The 11950-nt window shown below is 41.3% G+C and overlaps 1 protein-coding gene across 1 annotated transcript in view; it reads right to left on the bottom strand.

The window, feature by feature from the left end:
* SUMF1 (sulfatase modifying factor 1) overlaps window positions 1-11950 on the bottom strand; it is a 94367-nt gene that overhangs the window by 44890 nt on the left and 37527 nt on the right. Inside the window, exons 4-7 of the mRNA XM_010844128.1 lie at window positions 11196-11278; window positions 8669-8791; window positions 7835-7949; window positions 2704-2817 (exon numbers count right to left, since the gene is read on the bottom strand). Of these exons, the coding sequence (XP_010842430.1) occupies window positions 2704-2817; window positions 7835-7949; window positions 8669-8791; window positions 11196-11278 (435 nt within the window). The remainder of the gene's footprint in view (window positions 1-2703; window positions 2818-7834; window positions 7950-8668; window positions 8792-11195; window positions 11279-11950) is intronic.

The following is an 11950-nucleotide window of genomic DNA, read 5'->3' on the forward strand; positions in this document are numbered from 1 at the left end:
GCACCCTGAGGAGCTATATACATCTAGCCCTCACAAGGACTGAAGCTGAGCTTCAAATCACCTCAATTACTGGCTAGAATAGCTAAGATGATATGTAAGTTTCCAGAAGCAAAGATAAGCCTGCTCTAGAGAGAGATTCCACTCTCCAGATCTCAAACAATCTCTACAGTTTATCTCACACAATGTCTGGTACTCAATCAAAAATACTGAAGCATATGAGAAAATAAGATGTAACCAAAACCCAAGAACGGCACACAACAGAAGCTGGTCAACTGAGTGGCATGCTATGAGAGTTATCAGATACAGACTTCAATATATGATGACTAAATATAAACTCATATATAAAGAATGGATAAACAACAATATAGCACAGGGTACTGTATTCACTATCCTGTGATAACCATAATGGAAAAGAATATGAAAAAGAATGTGTGTATATGAATATATATAAAGTATGCATATATACACATATATAAAAAGAATATATGTGTATATATATACATAAACTGAATCACTAGGCTGTACAGTGGAAATTAATATATTGTAAATCAATTCTACTTCAATAAAATAAGAAAAAAATACATATATACGTAATGACTAAAAAACCACAGTGAGATAGCACTATACACAGACCAGAAGAGCTTAAATTAAAAATACCGACAAATATCAAGTGTTGATAGAGTAGTTTTTGTTCTATCTCTTTGGTTAAAAGAAATACATTAAATACAATAAGCTGTCAGTATATGTTAAATCGTAATGCCAGATACATAGGTCTCTGTTATGCTATTTTCTGAACTTTTGTAACGTTTCAAAATGAAATGTTGAAAGGAAGAAAAAGCTGTGGTCACTGAGTGATCAGCAACAGTTAAATTATTTTAGCCTTCAGAAGTCATGTTCAAGAGTCTGTACTTCATTTATTCTTTAAACAGAGGAGTGAGAGCATTAACCGTATTCTCTATAAAGATCATTCCAGCTGCAACAGAGCAGAAAGAATGAAGCCAGGGAGCCCAACTGGGAGGCTGATGTGGTAACACAGAGAGGCAACAGTGGCGCTGTCAAGATTTGAATGATAGAGTCTGAGTTTGCAAGGGAATTGGGGTTCAGTCCTCCAAACTGGTGAATTTAATCCCAGTCAAACCAGGAAGCAAATAAGGCCTCTGTGAAAGAAACCTACAAGGCTAATGATTTATAGAGCAAAGACAACATCCAAGATCAGAGCCTGGGACTGTGAAAACAAGAATATATGGATTTTTCTGTAAATCCTTAGAAGCAACACAAGCAATTATAAAACTGAAAGCTAATAAGCACTCAGCTCGACAACAGATGGTCACAGAAATACATTCACAACTTGCCAGAATTTTGAAGCCTTGTGCACCCTTTCCAAACATGCAGATGCTTTCATCTAAGGGGAGAAAAAAATTCTATTTCTGCTTCTGACAGCAAACGCCAAGTCACATTGTGCCAGTAGAGAATGGCGTCTCCCAACCTCAAACCCACCGAAAATTTCACAATCTTACTCTCACGTTAGAGAGATGGGTTGCCTTTGACCACTAATTCCACCAGCCCTGCCAAGGAAACCAAAGAGGAAATGACCATTTCTGAAGAACTCAGCTTTTTAATCTGCCCCCCAAAAAGGAGATTTCTGTCTATAGATTATTCATGAGCAACTCATGTGTTATTCTGTGAAGAAAAAACAAGCATATCACATAAATTTATGCCTAAATTCTGAAAAAAAAGAAGGCCGGAGGCACAGAGTCTGAAAATTTCTTCAACTACTCTGAGCTGTTTAACCTTTCACTGAGAAGAGATCAAAGAATTAATTGTCTTTATCACTACCTTTTGTAAGTTTTCAAGAGGTTAAGGTTATTAAGTTCCCAGTCTAGCTAGTTTGGGTATAAATATATATTCCTGGATCTGACTTATGAATGTCTAGTTTGCTAGAGATAGGATTTTTAAATGGCATTTCCCCCCCCATCTGTTCACACAAGAAATACTCAGACATGTTCTTTTTAAAGGAAGTACTTCCCACTCGCACACCTAATTCTTATAGTGTCTAAACCATTATATACGCTGAGAGAGCTTGGCTTTAGAGGCAGAGTAGCCCACTAGCTGCAATCAATAGTCCTCCCGTGCCAGAGAAGGTAAAATTTAACTTAGTTTTGCTACATTCCCAAGGTTTATGAACTGACATACTGTGGAGTTCAGGAAATAATCACCAAATGACTCAACTTCCTGATTCAGCATTCACCCAGAAAACATCCTTCTCATTTTCTCCAAACAATGTTCTTCAATCAAAATTTCAGCCAATGAAAACTCAGGCAATTAGCAGCACAATAAATACCATCTACCAGATCTCACTAGTTATTAACAAACATTAATGAATTTTCCTAGTTATTTATATATCTCATTACTTTGATCACATTTATGAGGCTGAATATAATTTCTAAAGTTATAGGCAGATTTCCTCAAATCATTATCACCAAAACGATCCAGCAGCATACAAAATGTCCACGGACATTTCTACACAATGCCTTAAGGTTGGGGAAAAAAAAAAAAAAAAGATGTGCTTAATATTCCTTGGGGAAATTCCAAGATTAATTTCAATAGTACATAAATAGCCAAAACACACGAAATTCCTACCATAATCTGCCCAAAGGATGGGTGTAACCTTTTCATAATACATATTCTGAGACTAATACTCACTGGGTTAATCGTTTCTTCAGCAGAATGGTGAACAGTCCACCAGTCTGAAGTCCACTCCCAGGCGTTCCCTACTATATTGTATAAGCCATAACCATTGGGAGGAAAGGCGTCAACCTGAAAATTAAAAAAAGGGGGAAATGTTGTCAATCTACTCACCTTGTCTAGAAAGCCTCTTTAGTATAAAAATGCACAAAGACCTCTTACTTCAAAGTATGAATATGAATTTTCATTCCAACAGTGAAAATACAATCTGGCCAATATAAAAAAAACAGAGGAAGATATTTTTCAGCTTTGAGTTCTCAAAGGGAGTTCAGAAACCTAAGAAGAGTTTATGTTACATGGTAAGAAAGTCAATGAAATAATTTTTAATAGAGAGACTAGTATTGATCACAAGTCAAATCTGTATCTCATTGAGAAGTGGCAAGTAAATTATCTGCAGACCTTCAGAAGCATAAGAGAAACAGAATTATACCCAGTATCAGTCTTGTCATCACAGCTGAGCTCTGCTGGCCACAACATCTTTAGGCACAGAGAGACTTCAAGCCAATTCTGTCCTTTCCACCAGCCCCCTCCAACTCACCAGCTTATCTTTAAGCCTGAGTCATTATTGTCAAAACACTGATGGGACTTCTTATTACAGAGAAACTGTGAATTCATTATCAAGTGCTATCTATAAAACAAAGAAAGTTTGCAATCCCTGGGACCTGCAAGTATGAGTTAAGCTGCATAGGCTCTTCAGCCAGCAATTACATCACGTTCAAAGGTAGATCAGACAGTCTGCCACATAGTTATGTCACAGACATGATACCAAAGTGCAAAGCTTGTGTACAAAGGAAGGTGGGGAGGAGGACCAGAGAAAAACCTTTGACTGAATAGTAAATGCATACAGAACAAGTTTTGCTATTTTAGGGACTCAGAACTTTTTCCTAACATATTTTACAAGAAATGCTCATACATGAAGGAAACTTTTATTTTTTAAGTGAAAAAAATATTAATTTATCGTTGAGATTCTTTTTAAAAAATCTTTTTGTAAGTTCATGTTTTTTCTCAATTAATGAAGTAGAACTAAAAGGAATAAAATTAATTTCCTACTTGGCTTCAGAAGGTTTTAGATCTACACATAAATATGGAACCATGTGATATGTGGGCAATCCAGGGCACTTCAATAAAGTTATGATGCTACTCTGAAAAAAAATTAATCCAGACGATGGGGAAAGCTGAAAATTTTTACCATTCTGCTTCCAAACTCAGCATTCATTATGGAAACAGCAGTACCTATTCACTGCTTCATTCAGTAATTCCATGCATGTCGACTGAAGGCAGAAAGGGTTTGATGACATAGACGTGAAAGAGTTTTAATGAGGGAGAAAAAATGATGATGCCAAAAATTAAAAATATCCAATCTAGAAAGGCAGGGTGGGATTAGTAGGGTAAGAGAATGAAAGAAAATATGCAGAAACTCCCTAGAGGGAGAGATTTCGAGCTGAAGACGAACCCTCCTCCACAAAGGTAGAAGCATCTTATGGGAATCAAGGTCAGAGGTCAAAGGTCAGAGAGACAGTGAAGGAGAAGGGGTCAGAGGCATAAACTGTTCTTTTAAGAATTTGGAGATAATGAGGAAGAATAAGACAGAAAAATAGTTGGAAGGAAAAGAAGAAAATAATTTGTTTCAGTGAAAAGATGGGAAGGAGCGAGGGGTATGAGAGCAACTGAAAGATGGAATGAACGAAGTGGAGAAGTGGAGGGAGGAATCATTTCTCAGGCTTAGAGAGCAGACTAATGGAGGTCAGCCAGCCTAAGGTCTTCATTACATGACAACACACAACAAATGCTGGGCAAGCAAGTTAGCCTACGAGGTGCTGTTAAACCCTAAGATGAGGAAACATTAATAACAGCATCTACTGAAAGGTTTGAGGAGTTTTCCTTCTGTAAATACCTGGATGTTTAAGTGAGGTAAAATCTGGAGGTCACCACTCCCAAAATTACCACATGAGAGTATAAAAATTTGAACTGCTCTTTGTTCAGTTAATCACACCAACCAACTTCCTTCCAGAAAGCTCAGAAGAAATACTTCCAACATGTTTATTTTCAGGTGAATGAGCAGATATGCATGAAAACCAAAACATACTAATAACTTACAACAGAGGCCCAATCAAACAGAAAACCAATTCTTTAGGTTCACTGCGGTCAGAATAGTTCACTAAATTTAAAACCAGAGTGAAACTAATAAAATAAAACAGCAGATGAGGGAGATATTTCACTGTAGTCCATCCCAGCATTGGAAGTTCGATCCCTGCTCTCAAGGGACCAAGGCCTGTGGACCCAACAAGGAAGCTAAGGAGAACCTGAGATAAACAGGTGCTGGTTTTTTTCCTCTTCAGGTCATATTTCTCATGTCAGCTCCTGGTAAATGTTCTAATTTTGTCTTAGGAACTTCCATGGCAACTTCTTCAGGTAAGTTCTGTTGAATATCCTCCAAGGAAGACATCTGCTACACATCCCCAGTTAAATATTCCAACTCTGCTGCTGCTGCTGCTGCTAAGTCACTCCAGTCATGTCCAACTCTGTGCAACCCCATAGACGGCAGCCCACCAGGCTCCCCCGTCCCTGGGATTTTCTGGGCAAGAACACTGGAGTGGGTTGCCATTTCCTCCTCCTACGCACGAAAGTGAAAAGTGAAAGTGAAGTCGATCAGTCGTGTCTGACTCTTAGCGACCCCATGGACTGCAGCCTACCAGGCTGCTCCGTCCATGGGATTTTCCAGGCAAGAGTACTGGAGTGGAGTGCCATCACCTTCTCCACTCTAAATATCTGTAAAGTATCTTTATTTCATACGGAAATTGTTATTTTCTGAGAAGATGCACTGACTTGAGAATAAATGACTTTTTCCTTGGAGGTTCATCTGTCTAAATAGTGATGTGAAATTCTGTAGCCATTAAGTGCTATAAAATATTCGTAACTGTCCAGTACAGATTCTCATGGTCTTTTGACTGACAGGTGCTTATGTAATTTGCCTGGTCTATCAGAAGTCTATGCTATATATGCTTCAAGGCTAAGTGTCCTGCTTCTACATTACGTGTCACCTTTCCTGGGGTCTCCTAAGCATCTTCATCAGGCTCCTTATTTTGTTCATCCTGCAGCGCAGGTTCTGCCAACAGTGGCCCATGAGATAACAGCTGCCCTTCTTACCCATGTACAGTTTGAGAAAAAGGTTGAGATCTCTTAGACCCCAAGGTCTCTAATAACTCATTTTACTGAATAAAACTATGTGCCCCTGAGAGTACAAGCTATCCAGAAGGAAACCTGAAAAGAACTAACTTCACTTTGCTGTATAGTAGCAAATAAATTTTGCCTCTTGTGAAAAATACATCCAATTCCCACTGTTTGTGTTGGTGCTTTTATCATATACCTAACTCATACATATGAAATTTTAGAAGCACACACATGTGAGTTCCTGTGCCTATTTAAAGGCAACATATTCTCAGGTAACTTTTTTTTACATTACTTCTGCACCCCTGCAAAAACAACTGTAATGTTTTAACTATATGGCTCAAAGTATGTTTGAAGTTTTGAAAAGTCAAGTGTCTTCTCATCCCTCATCTCTTCCAAAAACTGTCTGTCTTTTTCACTTGTTTATTATTTCAGTTGAAATTCTGGAATCATTTGGTCATGCTCCAAATAACATATGTGTGTTACGTTTATAAATAAATTTTGGAAGAATTATTTTTGTGTGAACAAATATTAAAAACACAAATTTTTTTTAAATGACAACTGTTTGAAAGATTGTTGAAAGAATATTATCTTCTGTAACAACAAACCCAGTAAAGTGCTATTTCCCCACTACAAGACATCTTAGCTCAATGTGTCAAAAAAAAAACCAAAATGCTTTTATCATTGTTTCATTAGTGTATGGTTCTGCTGACAAAAAAAAAAAAAAACAGACAGAAAGGAATACTCATGGAGAGAAACAGGCTACATGCGTTCCAGAAAAGTTTGGTTATGTTTTTGAAACTCTTACCAAGAAAGTTTTCTAGTGTTTGACTCACTAATTTCACTGCTAGGAATCTACCTATTAAAAAAACCACCACACTATTAAGGGTCTACTGTATTGCACAGGGAACTCTACTCAATACTCAGAACTGATCTGTATGGGAAAAGAATCTAAAAACAGAGCAGATATATGCATATGTGTAGCTGATTCACTTCGCTGTATAGCAGAAACTAACACAACATTGTAAATCAACTATACCTCAAAAACTATTTTTAAATCATCAGAGATACAATTTAATATTTATGCACAAGATGTTGTTCTTCAGCAAAAAAACATATGTAACTTTGCAAAACTAAGGGGCAAATAAATTAGGGTTAATTCAAATGACAAGCTATCCAGCTGCTAAAAGACATGTATTTGTGAAGAACTGCTAATGCCAGACAAAATGTTCCTGGTATTACACAGGGAAAGGAGAGTAGGATTTTAAATATAATAGTATGACCCCAAAGCAATATGTAAAAAATATATACGCACACAAACACAAGAAATATTTATACTGGCACCTATATGGTAGTTAAGAGCATGGGCTTTTGAAACAAAGCGACCTGGTTCAAATCCCAGATGTGTGGCTTTCCAGCTGTGTAACCCTGGGCAAGTCAGTTAACCTCTCTGTGCCTCAGAATGCTCACCTGGAAAAATGGGGATAACAGTACCTACCTCACAGAGTGGAACATTAACTGAGATAATTCACGCAAATACCTCAGTATCATGCCTGGCACACTGCAAGTATTAACTCCTAGCAATTATTAGTACCATTAACACCGAAAATGAATGGGAGGAATTGCACCAAAACGCTAATAGGGGTTATCTATCTTGAGATAAGATTCCTCCAGGTTCTTTCAATTTTCTCCTTTGCAACTCTTCTGGTTTTTTTCAAAGTTTCTATAGTATTATAGAATCGGAAAGAAAAAGGTGTCACGAAAAAGAACGTCTTAGTATTTGCCTCGTGCTGTAGTGGATGAAGGCAGAAAGGGTACAAGACGTAGAGCGGTGAGTGAGCAACACTCTCCCTCATGTCTAGCGGTTTCTAGTGGTTTCTCCCTGCGCTGTGGCTGCAGCCCTCTGAACCTCGCTACTCACAGGCGCGGTCCCTCGGAAGCCGTCCTCCCCGGTGTTGGTCACAGGAAACTCGCCTTGCCAGATGTTGGCATAATGCTGGCCTTTCGGCTGCAGTTTGTTGCCCCAGGGGAAAAGTCTGTCAGAAGAGACACAGGCATCAGCCTGTCAAACATGCACAGGCTTCTGGCCACAAGTCAAGAAGAGGAAGGCAGTGAGCACACTGCTCGCTTGTTCCAAGTGAGTTATTTTATTTTTTTAATACATAAAGCTTTTAATCAGGAATTTTTTTAACTTCCACACAACCAAATCATGTCAAGCTCACAACAACATCAGTCTCTCCCGAGGCCTCAGGAGGCCTGATATAAATCACCTCACTAAAAGACGGGCTTATAGGAGGCTGGGAGAGCAGCCATCATTCTGGACTTATATGGAAGCATAACGGGGCACCATAACACCGCACTTTTTAATAAAGCCTTCACTATTTTAAGGAGCCTTTTTAGAAGCTGAGGCCCAATCGTGAGTTTTCTGTCTCATGGCTCTGGAAGCAGAGAAATACTGATGTTTCAGGAGACGCTTAAAATAAGAAACCCCTAAAAGCGAAGGCAGCCTGCCAGAGGGGCTCGAAGGAGGACCACGTGGCACCGGGATGGGGCTGCGTGGCCGGCGCCCACCCCACCAGCCATGCGCCCACCTCTGCCTGGGTGTTTCCTAAGGAACTTCACCAACGTGAGGAAAGCCCAGTAGGAAAGAGCTGCCCTGGTGGTTGTGGTTTTAAATCAACTGTCCAGAGTAAGTTCCTGTGGATTTAGAAAGAGGATCCACATACTATTAAGCAAGGGGAGACCCTCCAAGTACCTATTTTGCAGGCCTCCTCGACAGCTGTACTCCCACTCGGCCTCCGTGGGCAAACGCTTTCCCGCCCACGTGCAGTAGGCGACGGCGTCGTTCCAGGAGACATGGAGAACCGGGTGGTCCGGCCTGGGGAACAGAGAGCGCAGAGTGAGGAGGGCGGAACCGGAACTGGAAACAGGGACCGGCTCCAGCCAACCGCCCATCTTCGCCTTCACCTCAATCCCTGACCCGGAGGTGGGCCTGGTCCCCAGGTCAACGTCCCCAACCCTGCCCCCCTGCACTTCTGTCAGCCTCCACCAGGGGTCTCTGACATCCCAGGCTCCCAAATAGGTTATGGTCCCTCCTGGCACAAGACTCGAAACATTACTCCAGTTTGCTGGCAGGCCTGAACCCCAGAGAATCTCACGTGGTGCAGCAGGGTGTGAAGATGCACCAGCCAGCTGCACCAACCAATGCTTTCTTCTGTGAGGAAAGAACGATTTTGCAGCTGCTGGACATGGTATGAGCAGAAGCTTCCAGCGCTCAGCTCCTTCAGAAGAGTTGCAAAGAACCACCTCACAGTCACCAACGAGCAACCACAGCAGGAGCATAAAGGCACAGCCATGTGGGTTCACCCATAGCTCGATCCTATGGGTCATTTATACCCCAGAGCCCCATCCCCACCCCACCCCCGGAGGACTGGCTGGGACTTCCTGGACCTGCCTTGCAGTCTTGGCTTCTCCCTCTGCCCAATCCTGCTTCCTCCCCGTCCCTCCCACAGGTGCAGATCCCTAATAAATAGTCTGCACACCAAGCTCTGTCTCAGCATCTGTTTCCGAAGAATCCAATCTGTGATACTTGGCTTTAAACTCTTGTCTTTCTGCTGTAGATGACTCTGCTCTATTTGCCTCACTCCAGCATATCCCAAGTAAGCCTCTATTTTTTCTACCAGTATAGCAGGGCAGGGAAGATTAGGGGGAAGTTTGAGAATAAGGGGATAAACATATTTATTCAGCACCAATAACTTTAATTCCTGCTCACTCTTTCTCCAGCGGACTCTACACTCCTGGCCCATTTCTTAAACTTTTTTATTCTTTTTTTTCTTTTTGCGGCACTGGATCTTTGTTGCCGTGCAAGAACTCCTTTGCTTCCTCTAGTTGTGGTGGTGCCTGGGCTTCTCACTGTGAAGCTCCTCTTGTTGGGAAGCATGGTGTCTAGGGTGCACTGGCTTCAGTAGTTGCAGCATGAGACCCTAGTTGCCCTGCGGCATGTGGGATCGTAGATCCGGGATCAGGGATCAAATCCACATCCCCTGCATTGGCAGGCAGATTCTTAACCACTGGACCACCAGGTAAGTCCCTCTTAAGCATCTTTGAATCCCCTATCGTAATTACACCATGACTTTCACTTATTCTTTCCAAAGTGTCTATTGAGTACCTTTACGTGCCAGTCACTGTTTTCAGCACTGATGTTTTAAGACATGCACTTTTCTCAAAAGGACTCATTGGATAGAATACATTTCATTCTGGGTCTTCCTTCTGTCCTCAGCTTTTCCTTCTACTATGATACTTCAGAAAGAAGCTATATATTGGGAACTAAAAGGTCATCAACCTGAGGTATCTGAGAATCCTACAACTTTCTACCTCAGAGTCTATTTCTACCCCGGGGCCTACCAACTCAAGAGTTTGAAAGAATGACATTTATCAAGGAGCTGTATCCCTAGAGCTGAACTTCATGTATTTCCGGCTCCCCCACACTGAGGGCAGTAAGCAGGAACGATGTTGAAAACGGAGACTCGAGAATCCCATCTGAAAAACTAGGTTAGGAGAACAGTTTTCTTGGGCTGTTGAGACGCTGAGTCTGACCCAAACCTTTCTCTGCCTCCAGGGCTTAAAGTGCTACTCTATTTTTGCTTGAGATAATTATTTCTTTGCCACCCTGGAGACTTGCTGACCGACTTGCAGCTCTGTGGTTTTTCAGTCAGATGGTGGCTTCAAAGTATGTCAGTCCAGGACTGCAGAGAACATGAGTCCTGGACCCAAGGCCTAGCTGTTCAACAGTGGCCAATTGGCAAGACACCACCGCTTCTCTGTGAGGCAGTCTCCGTCCTCATGATGGCCTACTCATGAGGAAGAACAAACAATCTGTAAAGGTTACATGTCATGACATTTGTAATAGGTCTATCAAATGGGGAAAGAATGACAGGAGGGAACCCTCTAAAAGGCCAAATGAGGATGGCAAGAGGCCACTTATTATGAGCCTTCCAGAGACTTCCCTGGTGGTCCAGTGGTCCTTCCAATATAGGAGGTGTGGGTTCAATCCCTGGTCAGGGAGCTAAGATCCACATGCCTGGCAGCCAAAAGACCACAATATAAAACAGAAGCAATACTGTAACAAATTCAATAAAGACTTTAAAAATGGTCCACATCTTCCAACCGATTAGAGTTCATCATACTTTTTTATAGACAATGGACATTGAGTTTCTCTTCAACATCATAGGAACTGATTTTGAAATGAAAGTATCATCTAGTCTAAGACCCACCAGTCTCACCTGTGTAGGACAGTAGAGTCGGGCCCTTCTGGGTGTCTCCAGTTAGCACCTTTCACAGGTAACCACCACGGAGCAGCTGCAACCTCAGAGAAACACAGGATAAGCTGAGGTTAGCTCTAAAAAAACACTGACTCAGTCAATGCAGGAAAAAAAAAAAACAATCTCACTTAAGGTCTTCAACTTCCATGGAATTACCAAATCATTTTTCCAGAATATCAAAAATATTTATATGTAATTAAATCTAACAACAGTGTCAGACTTTATCTTTTTGGGCTCCAAAATCACTGCAGATAGTGACTGCAGCCATGAAATTAAAAGACACTTACTCCTTGGAAGGAAAGTTATGACCAACCTAGAGAGCATATTGAAAAGCAGAGACATTACTTTGCCAATGAAGGTCTGTGGTTTTTCCAGTGGTCATGTATGGATGTGAGAGTTGGACTGTGAAGAAAGCTGAGTGCCGAAGAATTGATGCTTTTGAACTGTGGTGTTGGAGAAGGCTCTTGAGGGTCCCTTGGACTGCAAGGAGATCCAACCAGTCCATTCTGAAGGAGATCAGCCCTGGGAGTTCTTTGGAAGGAATGATGCTAAAGCTGAAACTCCAGTTCTTTGGCCACCTCATGCGAAGAGTTGACTCATTGGAAAAGACACTGATGCTGGGAGGGATTGGGGGCAGGAGGAAAAGGGGACGACAGAGGATGAGATGGCTGGATGGCATCACCGATTCGATGGACGTGAGTTTGAGTGAGATCGGA

Source organism: Bison bison, unplaced genomic scaffold (assembly GCF_000754665.1).
Source record: "Bison bison bison isolate TAMUID 2011002044 unplaced genomic scaffold, Bison_UMD1.0 scf7180017864194, whole genome shotgun sequence".
Taxonomy (NCBI): domain Eukaryota; kingdom Metazoa; phylum Chordata; class Mammalia; order Artiodactyla; family Bovidae; genus Bison; species Bison bison.